General features: G+C 39.4%; 1 protein-coding gene and 1 long non-coding RNA gene across 2 annotated transcripts; one reads left to right on the top strand and one right to left on the bottom strand.

The window, feature by feature from the left end:
* Nucleotides 1–127: 127 nt before the first annotated feature.
* LOC147556931 (ribosomal protein L11 methyltransferase-like protein) lies at nucleotides 128–14,462 on the bottom strand. The gene is made up of 7 exons (XM_086657940.1): nucleotides 14,005–14,462; nucleotides 2,500–2,583; nucleotides 2,103–2,243; nucleotides 1,740–1,805; nucleotides 1,373–1,540; nucleotides 910–1,227; nucleotides 128–370 (listed from the first exon to the last, which is right to left on the bottom strand). The coding sequence occupies exons 1-7, from the start codon at nucleotides 14,275–14,277 to the stop codon at nucleotides 266–268; spliced, it is 1,155 nt and encodes a 384-aa protein (XP_086514066.1). The 5' UTR covers nucleotides 14,278–14,462; the 3' UTR covers nucleotides 128–265.
* Nucleotides 11,411–12,959, top strand: LOC147556932 (uncharacterized). Its single transcript, XR_015233658.1, has 2 exons — nucleotides 11,411–11,549; nucleotides 12,750–12,959. It is a non-coding gene; the product is annotated as an uncharacterized LOC147556932 (long non-coding RNA).
* Nucleotides 14,463–22,899: the final 8,437 nt, after the last annotated feature.

Below are 22,899 nucleotides of genomic sequence, written 5' to 3'. Positions count from 1 at the left end.
ATTCATCTTGAGTTAGCCAAAGGAGAAAACAACCACCAACACCAAGCTTATGCTCATATTATGTATTTTTATCGTCCCTGTATGTGTCTTAGTTAGCTAAAATTACTTGTACAAGTCAACAGTAAGATTGGTCAAGTTTCAATACACCTTGACATAGTCAGATAACATCTGTCGTCGCATTAAATACATGTCCAACAAAAAGATTGCATCAAGTTCATAAAACGGCACCAATTTTTTGTTGACAAAAAACTTGCACAAACAAATGTTAAGGATTTCTTTTCTTTCTGCCACTGAGACAAGCCCAATTGTCCATTCTTGAAACAGATAAATCTTCAAGGTAGTACGAATATCGCTCTTCAATCTGTGGAAGCTGGAATAGAGAACCCCAAAAAAATTGGATCATTATCCAGTGGTGGAGAATCTTTCGATGTTCGAAATTAGCATGATAAGGATCAAAATGAACATCGACAAGTAAAGCACTAAGATAAAGCGGCAATAAGACAAGTTTAAGACAACCTAGTAAAGGGCAAGTAGCAGGCGAGTTAGGCCCAATAGCAGAATGAATAATGCTTCATTCTTTAGTGAACAATATAGTCTCAGATAACATCATCTAATTTCACAAAAACACAGTGGGTTATAGCTTAATAAGTCGTCTCTCCAAGTCATGCAATCTATATTTTGGGAAGTGTGGCTTCCTCCAATATTATTTCGTGTAAATTGTAGGCATAAATAAAGTAAAGAGTAATCATGGGCTTTGAGAGCTAGTTCTTATGGCCTTTAAAGTTAGTTTACAAGGCCGCTTATGTGCGTATTCTAGCATTGATGTGACAATGCTCTACGATGTAAAACCTTGATCTATGATGCAATGAATCTTCCAAAATGAAAAATTAATTTCACAAAAAAAGATACCTGTTCAGATAGGATACCAGTCACAGCAACAACTGCTCCAGGCTTGGCATAAGAAACAATATCATCTACCAACTCCATTAGAGGATTCAAAAGTATATTAGCTATGACAATGTCATATTTTTTTCTTTCTGGAATGATCCTCTTATAGTTCGTTTCTTGATGTTCAATATCTTCATCCCTTCTTACATCTATTATTTTGTCGGTAACCAAATATACTTCCATTTTTTCGGGCGGTAAGTTGTTCAGAGAAACATTTTTACGAGCAGATGTAATTGCTTCTGGATCAATATCAATTCCTACGGAAAACACGGCTCCTAACTGCATTTTAAATGGTTTTTCTTGTGAGGTCATTATGTTTCAAGAAACAAGATAACATGTCAAGTTGTGGGTTTCCAATTCACATAGCTCACAAGCTAACTTGTGTCTATGTGGAACTATTCTCGGTACACGGTAGATTTCATACCTTTACTGCTGCAATTCCAAGAATTCCAGAACCCGTGCCGTAGTCGAAAACTGATTCTCCTCCCTTTATTAATTTATGCAGCAGCAGTAAACACAATTTAGTTGTTGGGTGATCTCCCGTTCCAAATGCAAAACCTGGACCAAGAATTATATTTGTTGCTTCTATGTCCTGCAAATAATTAACATATGCGAAATTAAGATTAATAATTCTCAATAAAAACATAAGGTAGCTTCTGAAGACACGAACCAGAAAGGAAGTCTCTATTTTTGGAAAGTAAATAATTTAACTGTTAGAGTGATAAATTTACAAACATAGACACACAAATTGTTCAATGGAACCTTGCAAAGATAACTTGAGTTAGTCATACTGGAGGTGTTATCCATTCGGGAACAATCCAAAGATGCGGAGAAACTTCCACCGGATGAAACGATTCCTGAAACAGAGGAAAAAGCTCAAGTCTCCAATATATCAAAGATTTAAAAATATCGTAAGTTTTAAAAGAAATCTTGTGTATACATTGATGGCAAATATATGATGAGTTCTATATGATTGCTCATTGAGTTGCATATATTCATTTAACCAATCAACCCCATAATAACTTTTTGATGTGGCTGTACGTTGTTTTCCTCTGATCGAACCACTTTAATATTTGGTCTTATTTATTTCAGTCTCATTTCTACGATTCAGTACAATCATGAAATTTATTAGAACTACAAAGAGGACTATTTACCTGTGATTTTGTTATCCAGTCGCATTGTTCATCTGTTATGATTTCATAAGTAGGCATCTCCTTTAACCCAATGGAATCAGCAGCACGTGAAATAGATGCATCGACAGTCTCATGTTCTGCGAATATAGAATTGATGACGATCTGCAATAAGATCATGTTCATTATGAACACAAAGCGACCCACACTCAAATCTACCTTTATGAACCAGAAACATTTTAAAGCTTTATGATCTAGTTGAATATGGCATTAACCCATTGCTATCAGTAGTTCTACCATTTCTGATTGTGTTCTAATCAGTTACTTGGAGAAGAACCCCAGGAATTTAACCAAAACAATAGAAATTGAGGAACCCTAAATATGGTTAAGCATAAATACTATTATGAAAACAAGTTTTTACCTCATCAATACTATCACAATCTTCTGGTTCATCTATGCTTGCAGAACTTGCTCCAAAACACAAAAGAGCTTCAGAAAGCATGTCCTGATAAGAAGCACTGAATTAAGCTCAACCCGTGTATATGATTTTTACATAACAAAAAGAAAATGAAGGACTACTCGATGTACAAGATGGGTAGAAGTACAGGGGAAAGAAATAAGAACAAGGAGATAGATCATCATGTTTAGAGCTTTTAGTGAAGCTCACTTTGGTTGAGTGCTAAAAAGTGTGTCTCTCAACTAAAAAGACCAAGGTCCGAATCTTACTTTTCATCCAAAGATTGACCATCACAATTGAGTATAGTTCCATCTTTTGTAAGATATTACGGAAAACAAAACCTAAACTGAATTCTAAATTATGAGTATTTGGAACTTAAAAGTCAAGTACCATTAGATTAGAATTAAAAGTAGTATTATTCGTTTTTTCATAACAAACAATGGCAAATAATCCTAAATGAAGTTTTGGGTAATTGGTCAAAATTCCCAAGGCCAAGTTTTCGAATTTGCAGATTGCACATAGAGCCCAAGCCTAAAAAAGATATTGAACATGGATCTCGCCTAAAAAGAACTAGAAGTGACATATTTTGTAAGTTTGGTTTCCACCCTTTAGGTGGTTCGAGACACAGTGTCATACCACTTAAACTATGCTAAAAAGACATATTTTGCTAAGTCTGGTTTCCACCCTTTAGGTCGGTTCGTGTAACACCCCTATTTTCTTGACATACCAAATTGGGTGGAAATAATAAAAGTCTAGGTCAGTTTTGTTTAGATGAAATACTAGTGGGTTTAAAAACCCTATTTCTCTTCACTTTTGAGGAAACCCTATAGAAAAGAAAGAGGGTGCAGCCGCTCCTTAGTGAAGGAAGGAGGAATAAAGAAGAAAAGTGATTGAAATAGATTTCTCTAGTGAGAGAACAAGCCATGGTTGTGGTCTTAAAGTCATCTAAGGCGAAAAGAGGTAGATTTCCTATCTCCTAATTTTTTTGTAGGCTCTTTCAATTTATTCCATGATAGGTATAGTATTGTTAATCACATGAAATAACGATTAAATGGCTTACAGATTAGTTTTATCTAGAATTTTATAAAACATATAGACAGGACAGTATTTCGGTCTAAATTCAACTTACATCTGGTGATGATATCTGAAGAATCTCGGTGTGATTCTTATATGTTTGGAAAGGTCTGTTTGTCTAATTTCTAGTAGTTCAAACGGTTCGTTAATCCGAGTTCCGAGTGAAGAGTTACGATAGTTTTCGTACAAGGTGTCAGAACAGTGTCTACTGCACGTCGGTTTACATTAAAATTGAATCTGGTGTAGATATATAACGAATCTATGTGTGATTTTTATATGGTTGGAAAGGTCTCTTTGTCTACTTTCTAGTAGTTCAAACGGTTTGTTAATACGGGTTCCGAGTGAAGAGTTACGATAGTTTTCGTACAAGGTGTCAGAACAGTGTCTACTGCACGTCGGTTTATATTAAAATTGAATCTGGTGTAGATATATAATGAATCTAAGTGTGATTCTTATATGGTTGTAGAGGTATGTTCGTCTACTTTTTAGTAGTTCAAACGGTTTGTTAATCCGAGTTCCGAGTGAAGAGTTACAATTGTTTTCGTACAAGGTGTCAGAACAGTCTCCGATGGACGAATTTATTGAGATAATTCACATGGTTTCTGTTCTTTAGGCAATGTATCTCCTAGGTAGATACCTTCTAGTGGTGAGTCTATGTTTGTTAATTATTATTTTTATTTGCTTGTTTGAGATTGCGATGCACGTGAGGATCTACTATGAGCATCATCGCTTCTGACTTGTCATGTGTTGTTGACTTGAATTGTATGGTGAGCTTGTTTGTAATTCTTGATAAGAGTCAATGTTTGTTGTGTATTGGTCTGAGATACCTGAACGAGAGTTTGATGATTGTGTCTTTCGACATAATGTGTTTGTCGACGTATATGTCAAGTTTGTGGCCATAAAGGTTTACCTTAGTTAAAGGCATGATATTTTCTATCTGCTGAAAAAAAAAGGAAAGATCGTTGTATTATCAGGGTTAGTATTAGATTAAAATAATACGAGAACCGAAAAACCTAATAGTTAATCAAAGGACATAAATTATTAATTTCGAGAGGGATTGGATAAATCTGATATATTATGTTAGTATTCACCGTTAAATTTCAGATAATGCCAATAATGAATATGAATGCAATGCTTCCTTGATTGGGGATTGAGCTTGCCTACCCGAGACTTAGGTTTGAGGAAATCTACTGCAGTTGGGTTTTAACCCAGCTATTTTGTTTTTCAGGTAATTATTGTGCACTCATGGTAGGTGTTGCTCGTGGATCCAGTTTGAAGGTCTCCAATCTTCGATTTCAAGGCGGTAGCTTGAGATTTGGGATTTGGGGCGCTACAAAGTGGTATCAGAGCTCTAGGTTTAGTGGTCCTAGGGTTGTATTGTGGGTTTGATTGTCGTCGTTAGACACGTCATTGTTATGAACACTTTAATTAGTGTCTTGCACAACTGGTTGAATCTAGAATGTGCTTTTGGAATTGCTTTGTTGTGAAAACTTGAAAGAAGTTGTCTTTGTGTTTTCGAAATCTAAATTGTGATTGCAAATTTTCCATGGGAAGAATAATGGCTATTGATGTGATGTACTTTTTGTTTGTGATGCGTGCGAGTAAATGTCTTATTTGACCGTGATGTCAAACCTAAGTTATGTGATTGTGATTGTAGCAATACATATATTTATGATATACATGAGGGTACTGAAAATCCCTACTTTTATGGGATTTTGGGTTGTTTGAATGTGTGTTGTGTGATAGTGTATCAGTTGATTATGAATCAACTTAAAAATTTGTTTCGATGAGAAAATGTTAACTGAGAATGGTTGGCTCGACATGTGGGTCGATTGCAAACACGGGCTTGTCAATTTGATATTGGACAACCCAGTGGACCAAGGGCTTGAGTTCTAATATGGATTGACGATTATAATCCATAAGTGATCGGTGGTTGGCTCGACAGGATAATCGATGCAAACACAAGTTCATTCTTGTGGACCACATACTTCTAGTTTGAGAAGTAATGAATTGAACTAAGACTGGTTGGCTCGACATGTGGGTCGATTGCAAACACGGGTTTGTCAATGTGATATTGGACAACCTAGTGGACCAGGGGTTTGAGTTCAAATATGGATTGACGATTGTAATCCATAAGTAATCGGTGGTTGGCTCGCTTCCTGCTCATATGTGCTCGTGTTGCACGGATCCCCTTTTTGGCAGGTATCCATAGTTTATGAAGAGGTCTAAGTCGATGCAAACACAAGATCATTCTTGTGGACCACATACTTCTAGTTTGAGAAGTAATTACCAACTAGAGGTTGGCTCGCCTCCTGCTCATATGTAAAGTGCTCGTGTTGCACTGTGCTCGTGTTGCACGGATCCCCTTTTTGGGTGGTATCCTTTGTCTATTGAGAGGTTTAAGACGATGCAAACACGAATGGTAAGTGACGCTATCTCGTGGACCCCAAAATTGGTTATGCCCCTCCAAAAGGGAAGTTGTATTGTATGAATCTTTTCAACCGTGTAACAGGTTGACTTCAGTTGAGTTGTATTTCTTGTGCTTGTATAACATTTATGTCCTAGCATTTGCTACACTTGATTGCATATTGTTTGTGATTGTGGTATGTTTGATTTCGAGGACGAAATCCTCTTTTTAGGGTGGAAGATTGTAACACCCCTATTTTCTTGACATACCAAATTGGGTGGAAATAATAAAAGTCTAGGTCAGTTTTGTTTAGATGAAATACTAGTGGGTTTAAAAACCCTATTTCTCTTCACTTTTGAGGAAACCCTATAGAAAAGAAAGAGGGTGCAGCCGCTCCTTAGTGAAGGAAGGAGGAATAAAGAAGAAAAGTGATGGAAATAGATTTCTCTAGTGAGAGAACAAGCCATGGTTGTGGTCTTAAAGTCATCTAAGGCGAAAAGAGGTAGATTTCCTATCTCCTAATTTTTTTGTAGGCTCTTTCAATTTATTCCATGACTGTCTAAGTTCTGACTTGGTTTCTCTTTTGGATTTGAATAGAGTTATGGTTAGCGAAGGGGCTACTGGTCGTGGCAGAGGTCGTCGCAGTGCTCGCACTCGAGGGGGTGGTAGAGGTCGAGGTCGAGGTGTCCTACCTGAGGAAAGGGGTTCTACAGCACCAGAGGGTACACATGGACAGTCAGGGGGTCATGAGACTACAAATCCTAATCTGAACGGAGGAGAGACAGTGACAATTGATGCAGCCGCATTGCAAAATTTGATTAACATCGCAGCAGAGGCTCAAACAAGGGAACAAGCTCGGACGCAGAATCCGACATTAGAGACGGGAGGTCCTGTTGTGAATCTGAGGCCACCGACTGAGATGACCTGGTTGAAGTACTACCATGAGTTTATGAAAATGAAACCGCCAACATTTGATGGGACTGGAGGACCGGTAGAGGCATATGAATGGTGTAAGGAGATAGAGAGGATGTTTGTGGCGTTTGATTGCTCTGAGGAATATAAGCAGCGGATGGCAGTGTTCCAGTTGAAGAAGAATGCAGCTACTTGGTGGGACACTCAGTCTAGGCTAGTGGATCCGTTGAGGTTCACTTGGGAAGAATTTAAGAAGGTCTTCATGGAAAACTTTATTCCTTTCTCGGCACAACAAACACTTAAGAGGGAATTTCAGGAATTGAAGCAAGGGGAGAATCAATCAGTTTTGGAATATGAGAATGAGTTTCACAGACTCTCCCTCTTCGCTACTCAACTGATTCCCACAGAGGAGGAAAAGATCGAGAGGTTTGTAAATGGGTTGCGTGACAACATTGCTAGGTACATTGCAGGGCAACCTAGTTTCGACACCTATCAGAAGGTGGTTTCTTGTGCTAAGGTTCACGATACTCGGATACAGGAGGCAAAGAAGCAGAGAGGAATCAAAGTGCAAAGCAAGAGTGAACAAAAGGGGAATAGTAGCAGTTATGGGAAGGTTGGTTGGAATCAGCGCAACAACTATAATGGTCAACGGGATGGTAAGAGGCCTCGGATCGAGGGAGGCAACAGGGATATGACAGTGGTGACTACAGGTAGGCAACCGCCGGTGGCTAATGTTGATGGTGTGGAACAGAGACCATTTAGAGGAGTTTGTTTTAATTGTCAGGAAGTAGGACATAGGTCTTTTGATTGTCCGAGGAGGACTAGAGCTCAGACAGGAAATCAGGGGCGTCATCATGAGCGTAACCCGCAGGGCAGACCACAAGGGCGTGGGCAACAACCACAGTTGAATGCCATCCTTCCTAGAGATGACCGCGCACCTACTGATGTGGTGGAAGGTACATTCCTTATTCATACTAGAATGGGTAAAATTTTATTTGATCCTGGTGCCATGGGCACATTTATCTCTGTTTCTTTTGTTCGTAAGTTACCCATAGAGTTAGATAGATGTGGGAGATCTTTTTCGGTGTCTTCTGCTTGGGGTGGTTTGATTGTGATAGACCACATCTGTAAGGGGTGTATCATTAGATTGGGTGAGCGAGACTTCGCTGCAGACCTTTTTGTGCTTGAGTTGGTGCGGTATGATGTGATTTTAGGCATGGATTGGCTTGCCTCATACCATGCACTTCTGGACTGTTATGCCAAGACAGTCACATTTTCTCTTCCAGGGGAAGAAGTGTTTACAGTGTCAGCGTTGACTTGTCAGATGAGAGAGGTTCACCTGAGTCACGTAGAGCTAGAAGAGCATCCGGTAATGAGTGAGGGGCTTGATAGTATTGATGTGGTTAGTGAGTACCACGATGTGTTCAGAGATGTACCAGGGTTGCCACCACGCAGAGAGGTTGACTTCTGCATTCAGTTGGAACCGGGTACTAAACCTATAGCCCGAACTCCTTATCGAATGGCTCCGATAGAACTGCGAGAGCTTAAGGACCAGATTCAGAAATTACTAGATCAGGGGTTCATACGTCAGAGTAGTTCTCCTTGGGGTGCACCTGTTCTTTTTGTTAAAAAGAAAGATGGGTCAATGAGGTTGTGTATCGATTATAGAGAGCTCAACAAGGTTACTGTGAAGAATAAATATCCTTTACCAAGGATTGATGATCTGTTTGATCAACTGAGAGGGACTAAGTGGTTCTCTAAGATTGACTTGAGGTCAGGGTACCATCAGTTACGAGTCCGAGAGGAGGACATTCCTAAGACGGCATTGGTGACACGTTATGGTTCGTATGAGTTTCTTGTTATGTCTTTCGGTTTGACTAACGCTCCTGCAGTGTTTATGGACCTCATGAATCGGGTATTCAGGGACTTCTTGGATAAATTTGTCATTGTCTTTATTGATGACATTCTTATCTACTCCAAGACTAAGGAGGATCATGAAGATCACTTGAGATTAGTGTTAGAGAGACTGATGGAACATCAGTTATATGCAAAGTTCGAGAAATGTGATTTTTGGCAAGAGGAAGTAAAATTCCTAGGCCATGTTATTTCGAAGGACGGAGTATTGGTTGACCCTTCTAAGGTTGAAGCTGTGCTTAATTGGAAGCAGCCTACCTCGGTTACTGAGATTCGCAGTTTTCTGGGATTGGCTGGGTATTATCGACGGTTCATCAAGGGGTTCTCAAGTATTGCAGGACCTTTGACGAATCTTACAAAGAAGGGAGTGACATTCTCATGGGATACGAAGTGTGATGAGGCTTTCAAAGAACTTAAAACGAAATTGACTACGGCACCGGTGTTGGTCATTCCAAAGAGTGGCACCAGATTTGTGATTTATACAGATGCTTCTATTCAGGGTTTAGGGTGTGTATTGATGCAAAAAGATAAAGTGGTTGCTTATGCTTCTAGGCAGTTGAGGCCACATGAGCAAAACTATCCAACTCATGACTTGGAGTTGGCAGCTATAGTGTTTGCTTTGAAGATTTGGAGGCACTATCTGTATGGTGAGAAGTTCGATCTCTTTACCGATCATAAGAGCCTCAAGTATCTCTTCTCACAAAAGGAGTTGAACATGCGTCAGCGCAGGTGGTTGGAGTTGATGAAGGATTATAACTTCACGTTGCAATACCACCCGGGTAAGGCAAATGTGGTAGCCGATGCACTAAGCCGACAACCGAGGGGTATCGTGGCAACATTGATGATGAACCAGTGGAAGATGTTGGAGGATGTAGCAACATACGACATTGACGTGGTTGGGTCAGGAATTGACTCGTTATTTCTGGGTAGTATGGTTGTTAGACCATCTTTGTTGAATCGTATTGTGGATGCCCAAATTGATGATGAGTGGTGCCAGAAACAGGTTTCGTTAATGCAAGAGACTGAGACTGAGTTCAGTACCGGGCAGGACGGCGTATTGAGATTTCGAGGGAGATTATATGTACCGGCAGATCCGGTCTTGAGACGGGATATATTAGATGAAGCACACCGAAGTAAGTACACAGTTCACCCCGGGGGTAACAAGATGTACAAAGACTTGAAGAGGCAGTACTGGTGGTCAGGGATGAAGAAAGATGTTGCGGAGTATGTGAGGAAGTGTAATGTGTGTCAGATGGTGAAAGCGGAAAATCGACATCCATCCGGACTCTTGGAACCGTTGCCCATTCCGGAGTGGAAATGGGAGAATATATCAATGGACTTCATCACGGGTTTACCGCGATCTAGTAGATGCTTTGACGCTATTTGGGTGATAGTTGACAGGTTGACTAAGTCGGCTCACTTCCTACCAGTGAAGACGACAGATAGTGGGGACCGACTGACACAGTTTTACATTAAGGAGATTGTCAGGTTACACGGAGTTCCGGTGTCTATTGTTTCAGACAGAGACTCGTCCTTTACTTCACGGTTTTGGAAGAGTTTCCAAACTTCTATGGGGACATCTTTACATTTCAGTACAGCTTTTCACCCTCAGACTGATGGGCAGACAGAGCGAGTTAACAGAGTACTTGAAGATATGTTGAGATGCTCAATACTAGATCTTGGAGGGAGTTGGCAAGATCATTTGCCTTTGGTAGAATTCGCATATAATAATAGTTACCAATCTAGTATTGGCATGGCACCTTTTGAGGCATTATATGGGAGACCTTGTCGGTCACCATTGTGTTGGACAGAGGCAGGTGACGCTAAACTAGAAGGACCAGAGGTGATTCGGGACACTTTTGAGAAAATTGCTTTAATTCGAAGTAGGCTCCAAGCAGCTCAAAGTCGTCAAAAAAGTTATGCCGACAACCGACGAAGGGATTTGGAGTTTATTGTTGGAGATGAGGTTTTGTTGAAGGTGTCACCTATGAAAGGTGTTTTGCGATTTGGTAAGAAAGGAAAGTTGGCTCCTAGATATATTGGACCTTTCAGAATAGTTGAGAAGGTGGGAAAAGTAGCCTATCGTCTTGACTTGCCTGCAAGCTTCACAGGGGTCCACAATGTCTTTCATATTTCGATGCTTCGAAAACATGTGAGAGATGGAGATCAACATTCAGTGATAGATTACCATGATTTGGAGCTCCAACCAAATGTGTCATATGAAGAGGAACCAGTTCAGATCATTGACCGTAGGGAGCATGTTCTTCGGCGAAAGACGATTCCCATGGTCAAGGTTCAGTGGCATCACCACGATGACAAGGAAGTTACGTGGGAGCGTGAAGACGATATGCAACTTCGTTATCCTCATCTCTTTCTCCAGATAGGTACGTTCAATTTCGAGGACGAAATTTCCTGCTAGGAGGGGAGATTGTAGTACCCTGATTTCTTTTAGGGTGCCATTAGAAAAAAATTACATTGGGTTCAAATAACATATACCCAGATTTCCTATTTTGCCCTTGCCCTTTTTAATTAATAGTAACCCTAACCCTCCCTATTTCTTTTTCTCCCACCGTAAGAGCAAGTTGAAGAAGGGATTCTAGAGTGAGAAAGTGAGGTTCTAGAGAGAGAAAGTGAAGAAGGAAAAGGAGGAGCTTGGAAGGGATTTGCTAAAGGGTTTAATTTCTTCTTCTTTGTGCTCCATTATCAAGTAGGTTTCTTCTTCCCTAGGGTTTACATAGCCCTCTTTAATTTTTAACCTAGTTTTGGATAGTAGGACTATAATAGCTTTGAACCATTGTTGTTTACTAGGTTATCATCAACTTAGAACCAATTAGTAATACAATAGATATCCATTATGATTAGAAACTATTTACAACAACAATATAGTAACCCTAGACGATTATAGTTATATTAATGGGGTATGTATATACCCGGACAGCAACCTAGACTATTAGGATTATATAAACATAGTAGAAAATACATCCGGGCAGCAGCCTAGACACTAATGATTATTCGTGTTTATGTTATTGTTATTGATAATTGATTGTATGAGATTATTTGTGTGATATTGGAGCATGAGTGCTACCAATAGTTGTGTGTGATATATTGCTTTAGGTTGTTAACCTAGAAAGCATAGGCTAGTCGGAACCAAGACTGGTTGGCTCGACATGTGAGTCGATTGCAAACACTAGTTATTTATATGATATTAGATAACTTGGTGGACCATGATCTTGAGTTCCGTTAATGGAATGAACCTAGACTGGTTGGCTCGACATGTGGATCGATTGCAAACACGGGTTTGTCAATGTGATATTGGACAACCCAGTGGACCAGGGATTTGAGTTCAAATATGGATTGACGATTGTAATCCATAAGTAATCGGTGGTTGGCTCGCTTCCTGCTCATATGTGCTCGTGTTGCACGGGTCCCCTTTTTGGGAGGTATCCATAGTGTATGAAGAGGTCTAAGTCGATGCAAACACAAGATCATTCTTGTGGACCACATACTTCTAGTTTGAGAAGTAATTACCAACTAGAGGTTGGCTCGCCTCCTGCTCATATGTAAAGTGCTCGTGTTGCACTGTGCTCGTGTTGCACGGATCCCCTCCTTGGGTGGTATCCTTTGTTTATTGAGGGGTTTAAGTCGATGCAAACACGAATGGTAAGTGACGCTATCTCGTGGACCTCAAAATTGGTTATGCCCCTCCAAAAGGGAAGTTGTATTGTATGAATCTCTTCAACCGTGTAATAGGTTGACTTCAATTGTGTTGGTACGAAAGGCGTAACACAATGGACTGTTATTCTTGTTATGTTGTTCGATACTTGGTTTTGTGTTGAATTGGTCTATTTAGACCTTAGGTAATTAGAAATCTACTAGCTGGGTTCTGACCCAGCCTACTATTTTTCAGGTGATAGAGATCGGGGAGCGCCACCAGCTTGATCCCAGTTCGTCAGCTCAGAGCTTCTTTCTTAGTTTTCGCTTTCGAGATTAGGTAGTTATTTGGAGTTTCACTTTCTAGATAGTTATTTGTTTCATTCGTTATTGTCCGACCTACGTGTCGATGATTCAGAACCATTATTTGAGTTAAGACAGTTTAATGGATTTCTTTTAGATGATTTATTGATTCTTATGAGCTTCACATTTGATATTATTTGTCTCTTTTGATGGATATATCGACTATGTTTACTGTTATGCGGAGAAATGCTTTGAGTTTAGGTTTTCATGGCGGCCGACGTGGAAATCTAGATTTGGGGCGTTACAAAGATTGTAATAGTCCCACATTGCTCACAAGAGTGTCCAGAGACTGGGCTATATGTGTAAGCTCAAGCTTAGTAAGTACCGAGGCCTTTTGGGTAGGCTTGTGGTGCCTTCGCCAAGGACAAAACCCCGTACCTGTGTGAGGTGGTTAAAGCGGGGACAATATCGGCAACTGCTAAGGCTTGGGGTGTTACAAAGTGGTATCAGAGCCGAGGACGGCTCTTCGCTGAGGGTGGGGGATTGTAATAGTCCCACATTGCTCACAAGAGTGTCCAGAGACTGGGCTATATGTGTAAGCTCAAGCTTAGTAAGTACCGAGGCCTTTTGGGTAGGCTTGTGGTGCCTTCGCCAAGGACAAAACCCCGTACCTGTGTGAGGTGGTTAAAGCGGGGACAATATCGGCAACTGCTAAGGCTTGGGGTGTTACAGTTCGAGACACAGTGTCATTCGCATACCCCTTAAACTATGCTAAAAAGACATATTTTGCTAAGTCTAGTTTCCACTCTTGAGGTTGGTTCGAGACACAGTGTCATACCCCTTAAACTATGCTAAAAAAAACATATTTTGCTAAGTTGAGCAAGACCAACACAAAGTTTGATCTTCAGGTTACTTTCCTAAGGTAAATGTGACTATGCCCAGGACATATCCCGGCTATCTGTTGGGTGGTCTTGGGCCTCTCTTACCTCAAAAGCAGTAAGGCTCTTCCCACACTTATTAACACACCCCCTGCCCCTTCCACAACCAATGTGGGATTAACCTAACACTATCAATGCTGAATTTCCTATAATGGGTATTTGATTTTTGAGTTCTAAGTCACAAAAAGATACAAAATTCAAAAACAATCAAACTGGTATTAAGCTATTGAAGAAAAGAATTTAACAAAGAATTGAAGAGAAGAAGCTTACAGCAATGTCTTTTGAGCAGCGAAGACGGACGGATAAGTAAGGAGAAGTTAAAGCATCAATGTTCCATTTGTCTGTGGCGGGAGAGGTGGAAAAATTATTCCAAGAGGAAGTTGAAATCCCATACCCAGTGAGGATTTTAAGGAGGGTTTTGTTTTCTGTGATTGTTTGGAATTTTAATGGATGAAAAGTTGAGAAACGAGAGAAGAGAGGAGGGCGGAAGAGAAAGCTGGTAAGGTGTTTGGAGAAAGGATTTCGAAAGGAAGAAGATATCATTTTATCTCCCTATTTTTGTTATTTCGAATTTCAGGCTCTCAACTTGTCTTGGGGTGAGTTGTGAGCCTCTGTCCTTTGACAACAAGTTTTATGTAGGCAGCAGCCGACTAATTAAGTTGGGAGTTGGGACTAATTTGATTTAGTTCGATTAATGATAAAATTCAGTCTAACTTAATCTAGGGGTCTATTTGGATAAGGTCCAAAATAAAATCTAAAAAAGGATTAAGTCCTGTTTTCCCGTAATTTTTTTTTGTCCTTTAGCTCTTTGGATCCTATTATCCTTGTAGACATGAAATCTCTTCCGACCCAATCCGACCCAATCCTTATTCAATTCCCACCCAGATTTTAAAGAGCTGGACGACCTCGTTCCATCAGACACAACAAAACACGTACTTCATTCAACAAAACACGCACTTCTTCTCAGTTTCTCTTTCTAAAAACCGGGATGAAGCATCTCTCTCTCTCTCTCTCTCTCTCTCTTTTTTTTTTTTTTTTCTCTCTCTCTCTCTCTCTAGATCTCTCAGTATTTCTTATTTCTTGACCATACATTTCGGATGGTTCATCAAACACATTGTAAAGCATAACCAGAATCCTAAAAGTCAGAAACAAAACGTCATGAATAATTCATCATCTACATCTTCAAACTTCTTCTTCACTTCAAGCTCCATTAACGATCGATAATGTTTTATTAAGATTTGGTAATGCTCATGAGAAGCTCTAGAGAATCTTGAAGCTTCTTGCTTTCTTTATGCTTTCATTTGTACCGTTTTATCTTCAAGGGTATGTTTCATCATCTTCATTTTTCTTATTAAGGTTTTATCTTCAAATTTATGTTTCAACGTCTATACCATTTCACAAATTGTTTATTATAAAACACATTTTGTATCATACATTTCATATATTTTTTGTTCATAAACATGTTGTTTCATATTATGTTTTGTATTATGATTTTCCATATTGTGATTTACAAAATGAGATTTCCACTCATAATAACCCGCAATTTGATGTGTTATTATCCAGTAAAAATGAGATTCATCATTAAGTCCATAGTCCAGGTCATTGCATGGACAACAATGACTGACGAAGACTAGCATGTGATATTGACTGATAACGCAGTTTCATGGGCTTTAAGAATATGATATTCAAGTCAACTACATGGGTGTATGAATGGGAATATACACTGGATAAACCAAACATGAGAGTTCTTCAAGTTATGAAAAACGACATGAACTCTCATAGGCAAGATTGGAAAGGTTCCTTATGTTGGTTTATGATACATACTAGTGTTCTAAGCGGAATCTCAGACATCTCATGTCTAACACTAGCTTTTCTAGGATCATCATGCATAAGCTAATATTTAAGAGTTTAGGATTACCTTAATTGCTAGTTTTTCCCTCAAACCTTTTCAATCGAATGCGAAGACTAAGAGCTCCACGTGTTGCTCCTCTACTCAAGACACCGAATGATCTACTTGATCTCCTACCTTGTAGCTAGCTAGAACTCTAATGGTGGATTGATATGAAGAACAACTTCTTCTTTATTGACTAGTTAGATAGCTTGGGAATTGACTCACTTTCTCTTCTCTACTTGATGTGGTAGAGTAAGAAATCTTATTGAGAAATTTCACACCTTATTCAAGTCCCTAAGAGACATTATATAGATTTCTAAGTTAGAGTCCAACCCTAATTAGATTCCTAAAAAGTCCCTTTTGAATAAGATTAAGGAAATAGTCGAAAATAGAAACTAGTTTCTATTTTCCACTTTCCTTCAGTTGTGACCGTCCAAACCTACCCAAACTGGGCAGATCTGACTGGTTCCATTAGGGGAACCAGCCAGCCAAGGCCGGTCCCAATCTGGGCCAAAAGGTCTCCATTGTGCCCCCGACCCAAAATCCCTCTTTTAGGCCTTTTATGCTATCTTTACCTAAACTTGTTTTAGGCCTATGAGACATGTTTATGGGAGTCTCCCATGATTATATGTCTCATTCCCACTAATAAAATCCGATCAAATAGACATTCTTATGTGTAACCCGATGTAGGATCTAGTCGAAGTTAGCCGCGAATTATGAAGTAACTCGACGACCGTAGTTGGTTTCTAGCTAAACACTACGACCCCTAAATCGTCCGGACTTGATGATCTTCTTCATCAATTGTCATATCCGACGAATTGCTCGCATTGCATCTTTGGTCGAAGGATATCTCCTTCAGACTCCCACTCGTACTTAGAACAAGTGCAATATTCGATTCCCGTGTCAATCAATTTGCATCCCATTTGATACGTCACTGTTGGGTTTTGTACGTCTCTAAGACTACTAATCATCTAACTAGTGTTGTAAGCGAAATGTCAAACATCATATGTTTAACACTAGTCTAACCAGGATCATATGCATGAACTAATAATGGACTAGAAACTGAAAGAAGAATATCTGGATTCGCGTTACCCGAACATGATTCCAATGACTTTATCCTGAAGAAGGTGAGAGCTCCAATTGTTGCTCCACTACTTAAGACACCCGAGTAAATAACTTGATCTCCCTTCTTTGTTGTCTGTTAGAACTCCATTGAAGGTTGAAAAGAAGAATCATTCTTCTTTTGATTAATTAGATAGATTGGGAGCTTTTCTCTAAAACCATCTCTCTCCACTTAACTGTATATTGTGAGAAAGAAGTTATTTTCTCTTGAGAAAAATTCAACCCTTTTTCTGAACTCTAATGACCCTTATATAGAGAAACCCTAATAGGAGTCTCACTCAAATTAGGTTTCAATAAGAGCCCAGAAAAGATAAACTCATCAGAACTCTTTCTGACTAGAAATTAGCGTTTCCCCTAATTTAGTGTGGCCGGCCAGTTAAGCCCATTAATGGGCTTGGCCTGTCCGGCCAACTCCCACACTATGGCTGGTCCTGATCAATCCCTTACCGGGCTGGGCCAGGACACCCCATAAGTGGGTTTTCCACTTTTTCGGGCTTCTTTTTTGAGCCTGATTCTTTCTATTTTTTCGCACTATCAGACTGGATCATATCCATCTATAGGCAAGCTCCCACTAGTCAACTCTTTCCGATCAAGCTACCACTTTTTGGTGTAACCCGATGTAGGATCCGGTCTATGTTAGTCGTGGATGATCGAAGTAACCTGACGATCGTAAGCGGCTTCTAGCTAAGCATTACGACCCCTAATTAGACCGTACTAGACGATCTTCTGAATAAAGTCATCGTTATCCTAACTGAAAAATTGAACGCATTGCCACCTTGGTCGAAGGATACTCCTTCGGAAGGACATCTTCTTCAGACCGCAAGGATATATCCTCCAGTCTCCCGCTTGTACTTCGATTCCCATGTCACTTCGTATCTCATCTGATACGTCATACCTTTCAGACTTTCTTGATCTGGAGAACAACTGTCAAACCAAATGATTAACTATTAATCCATTTGAGTGCGACCGCACATTTTCAGTTGCTTCTCCTCAAATGGCCCGGAGATACTTATCATAACCTTGTTAGAAGGACATAATCCAGTCTTGTACTCCCACTTAACTTCATTTCTATCATGTCGTTCTCGGTAATCCGCTTTTATAACCTCTTTTAGTGCACGACGTTTGGCGGTACAAAAGTTTGACATTCCTTACATAAGATGAGTGGAACACTCATGTTTAAGGAATCTCTCCAATCTTGCCTATGAGAATTCATGACGTTTTTCATAACTCGAAGAAATATCATGTTGGGTTATCCAGTGCATATTCCCAATCATGCACCCATGTAATTGACTTGAATTCCAAATTAGAATAGTCCATGAAACTGCGTTATAAGTCAATCTCACATGCTAGTCTTCGTAAGTCATTGTTGTCCATGCAATGACCTGGACTAGAGACTTAATAATGAATTTATTTCAAATTAGGGGGGCCAGGCAGGAAGCTAAAGATAACGGAAAAAGGGGGCCATACGAGAATTATTGCTAAAGTAGGGGCCATTTGGGAAATAACCCTTTTTTTAAATGTCAGTTAGTCCCTCTTCTAACCGTAGTCTTTATTTATTTTGCCGAAAACATGAGATGTTACATTAACTTTCTCCAGGATCTGTCACGTACACATTCTACTTGCTAATGTTTAATCATTATGGTCTCAAGCGTCGCGACTTGAGAGATGGTCTTTTCATAGTCTATACCATGAATTTGGTGACCTTCTTTCTTAGTCTTGCTCTGAGAAACACCAATGTTTCCATCCTTGTCTATTTTTCACTTTGAAAAACCTATTTGTACTTAACAAGAACTATTCCTTTAAGCAAATAGACCAAGTTCCAATCTTGATTTCAGACATGGATTCCATTCTGACCTTATGGCCCCAAACCATATTTGGGAGTGATTCCGTCATAGCTTTTGTGTAGATTGCTCATTTTCTTCTTCAGCAGGTTTCTAATCCTCTGAGACCAATCTATGAGTCTTCAAGACCTATAAGGGGTTTGAACAACTTTGAAGACAAGTGGCTTCTAATTCGATTATTGACAGTCGTACAACACTGTCAGTTTGTTGTTCAGATCGAATTTCTTCGATATCTTAAATTTCTCCCACTTGTCTTCTTGGAATAACTTTTATTTCAAGCGAGGCACCATCATGAGCAACAACTACCTTGTTCTCTGATTGTTTGTGGAAGAATCCCTAGTATTTCTTTATCGCATAAAGAAATATTTTGTCTGATATGACAACTTGGTTATCGGTAACCATTTACGTTAGTTTCATATCTAGACCATGAGAAAAGACCTCTTTGGAACCATTCCAACCCCATACTCTTATGGTGTCTTTTCAGCTATCGACGGAATGTGGTTATGTAGGATAGACGACCATGTTTGAGAATATATCCCCGAAAGTGTTTGGAAGATTGTCCTATACCCATCATTAATCGACTCATGTCTAACATGTTTGATCACTCCCACTTGACTCATCACCCATATGATGTGTTTGTTGGAGAAAGGTGAGAAACTATTTCTCAACTTCTTTGATGGTTACCAAATTCTTGACTTAAATACTCATCATCTCGATCTAATCGAAATGACTTATATTTTTTGTCAAGTGGACTCTGGTTAACTCTAGTTATTGTATTAATAGTTTTACATACATCTGTATGTATGAAGACTATTAGTTCACTAGTCATATCTTCCTTTCCAAAAGGTGACTTTATCAAATAGTTCTATTGAACAATATTCACATGTGTCGTATGATTCTAAATCATTGGACTTAGAAGTCCATACTAATGGATCTTCTTCATGTGTTTTATGTCAATTTGACGCAATGACAAAACAAAGTTGACCTGTTTTGAATCCTTTGATTATAACCTATAGTATCATTGTTAACGTTTCAGTTCACCTAGAAACCGACTTTGTTAATTTATCACTGATTTAAAACAATACATGTTTCTAGAAGAAAATAATAATACTTAGAAAGCTCTAAGCTAGATCAATGTCTAAAAGAAGACTTTTGATCCCTTTCAGCATCCTTAGCAATCACTTGCTTCTGCTCCCTCTTGGATATTTTATCCTTTTAGTCAAGTATGTAATTTTGTGGAGCTCCTACTGAGCTGCACATCCAATTTTAAACACATAATGAAGGGAGTCTACTATACTTTCCAAACTAACTTTGTTGACAAAGATACAAGAACCAAAATTCTCAATTCCGTTTCTTTGTCTTCCAGGTACTTAGGGTAGTTTCCTGTAATGGCCTAACCATTGTTTTTAAAAACTCTGATCCTTTGTCCTTATAAATCATAAGAATTCTTCTTATATTTTTTTGGTTGCTGAATCTGAAGAACTTGTTTCTTGGATTCAAACGTTCCTTAATGTTCTTTCAGTTATTTTCACAAACCGAAGGATAATCATATCCTGCTATTATCCTCAGTTGAGGTAGCAGCGAACATTAATAATGGGATATTCTCGGACGTTTTTTTGTTTCGAATTCGAGAGCGTTTCTCAGATTCTAATCCAATCAAGAAATAACTTTCGTTTTATTCCCTCTCAAGAAATGAACGAAGGTTGGAAAACTATTTTCTAATAGTCATATATACTCTACATTAAAAGAAAAAGCGAAATCCTAAAACTTATTATCATAGCAAAAACATAGTTTTTGCCACATTATTCAACGAAAACCGTCCCCGGTTGAATAACGTGATTCCAAGACCCCATTTCTTCGAGGTTAAGCGTACTAGGATACTGCCCTTAACTCCGTCGTCCTGGGTGAGTAACTCTTTACTGGTCATACTCCGATGACTCTTGGTTGATGAATAACATGTTTATGTGTTCAATTCATCCTTTGCCTCAAATTCCAAAATCCTTTTGCTGACTCGTTGAGAATAACCAGTTAGACATGTAGACCTCTTCATAGATCTATCCGTACTGTCCCGAGGTAAAAGATGGCACCCTGCGGAGGCAGACCCACCATCGATGGACGAGGGCTCAGCAGGTGTCTTATTCTAGGTAGGCTTTACTCAAAAAATTTCTTGGGGACTGTTATGTATTTTATCAAGTATGCGTTACTGTGAACTCTAACATAACCATTCACGACTTAATACGTAGGGTATATGTGAGTTTGCGTAAGGAATTAAATAGTTCCTAGTATAGCCCCTAAAAGATCTATTGTTTTAGTTTACTTCTTGTTTGTCTATGGTTCGTTTGGCTCCCATCCTTGAACCTCCATTGACTACTCCCACTTAAACCATGATCTCATCGTTTGGTTCATCAACGGATTCTATGACCCTATACTCTAAATATTATTTGGGCACATACTCACTTGTGCTTAGAACCAAGAATCGATAACTTATCTAAAGGCAATACTATTTTACGCATTCACATATACATACATACACAAATATGACATTCATAAGATAAAATATGTATTTTAGATTCATTTCTAGGTCTGTTATTTGTGAAAAATGTGACATCTATATGTATAACGAGCTTCTAAGTCTATTTTCGTAAATATGGACTAATGGCACGTTATGTTTCTTCCTTAATGATTTGCAAAATCAATTTGAGAAAAAACTCCGTTCGGGCCCTCGAACGACCCGGGTCAATGTCGAAAAAAAACACATTTGGGTGAAACTAGGAGAAAATCGGAGAAAAGACAGAAAACTGCCACTCGGGTCAAGGCCCGAGTCAAAATCAAAAGACCCAAGTCAAATCTTGGTCAAATCCCATTGACCAAGCCTGGGCCATAGGTCATCTCGGACGTGAAGTCCAAGATGCCTAAACGCTCCCAAATGCGTCTAAACAGCTGCTATTGGACGTACCCAGACGCGTCTGATAAGAAGTTTATAAATGTACTCGGATGCGTCCTAAAGCGTGGGGACAGAAGCTTCTAGACGCGTCTCAACTTGAGACGCGATCGAGTCAATGTCGCACTTCTCGGACTCCTAGTCCGGGAAGGACGGGACCTATCCTAGTTGTAGACGGATTAGGATTCCTGGTCCGGGAAGGATGGAACACCTAGTTTGAGTTGGACTACGGTTATGTCCCTAGACGGCATAGGACGCGACTAAGTCGCGTCCTAGGCGCGTCTGGAGCGCGCCCTGGGATGCCTCCTGGACGCGTCCTTAGGGCGTCCTGAGACGCGTCCTGGACGCTTTCGACCAACTTGGCCCGGGACTCCTAAGAGTTTAGAAAATTTTAAACTCTTGTTTCTTCCTCCTTTTCTCTAGTAGCTACTGTTATTGCTGCTATTTTTAATGAGTTCTTCATAAAAGACAGTGGTTTTTTACATCTCCATACCAAAAACCAAAACCCTAAAATCTTGGTTTTCGAAACCATTTTCAAAAAACTCAAAATCTAAGGTTTCTTTGCTTTGAAACTCTTTCAATCTCTCATTTGATTACGTCTAAATCTAATTCAAACTAATCAAAACATGTTCGGATCTCTATTCAAACTAATCTATCTGATAAATCAAGTCTGAATCTACTTCGTTCTAGTCAAAACTAGTTACATGCAAACGGCTCGTGATGCCTCTATTGGGTTTTGTACGTCTCAAAGACTACTAATCATCTAACTAGTGTTGTAAGCGGAATCTCAAACATCATATGTTTAACACCAGTCTAACCAGGATTATATGCATGAACTAATAGTGAATTAGAAACTGAAAGAAGAATACCTGGATTCGCTTTCCCCGGAACTAGATTCCAATGATTTTATTCCGAAGAAGATGAGAGCTCAAATCGTCGCTTCTCTACTTGAGACACCCGAGTAAATAACTTGATCTCCCTTTATTGTTGTCTGCTAGAACTCCATTGAAGGTTAAGAAGAAGAACCATTCTTCTTTTGACTAATTAGATAGATTGGGAGCTTTTCTTTAAAACCCTCTCCCTCCACTTAGTTATAGATTGTGAGAGAGTAGTTGTTTTCTCTTGAGAAAAATCCAACCCTTTTTCTGAACTCTAATGACCCTTATATAGAGAAACCCTAATAAGAGTCTCGCTCAAATTAGGTTTCAATAAGAGCCCTAGAAAAGATAAACTCATCAGAACTCCATCTGACTGGAAATTAGGGTTTCCCTTAATTTAGTGTGGCCGACCACTTAAGCCCATTAAGGGCCTTCTCCTGGCCGGCCCACTCCCACACTATGGTTGGTCCTGATCAATCCCTTACCGGGCTT

This window comes from Eschscholzia californica, unplaced genomic scaffold (assembly GCF_041429995.1).
Source record: "Eschscholzia californica isolate CP2 unplaced genomic scaffold, dmEscCali1.0.p SCAF_2, whole genome shotgun sequence".
NCBI lineage: Eukaryota > Viridiplantae > Streptophyta > Magnoliopsida > Ranunculales > Papaveraceae > Eschscholzia > Eschscholzia californica.
Note: the sequence above shows the minus strand (reverse complement) of the source record. Positions and strands in the feature narration are given on the sequence as shown.

Bases quoted from the DNA above. Each gene is read 5' to 3' on its own strand.
- LOC147556931 (XM_086657940.1), bottom strand. From the start codon at position 14,277: ATGATATCTTCTTCCTTTCGAAATCCTTTCTCCAAACACCTTACCAGC. The intron at 2,584-14,004 runs GTAAGCTTCTTC...GCTTCTTATCAG, and splicing joins GCTGCTCAAAAGACATTGCT to GACATGCTTTCTGAAGCTCT. The intron at 1,541-1,739 runs GTATGACTAACT...AATTATTTGCAG, and splicing joins CCGAATGGATAACACCTCCA to GACATAGAAGCAACAAATAT.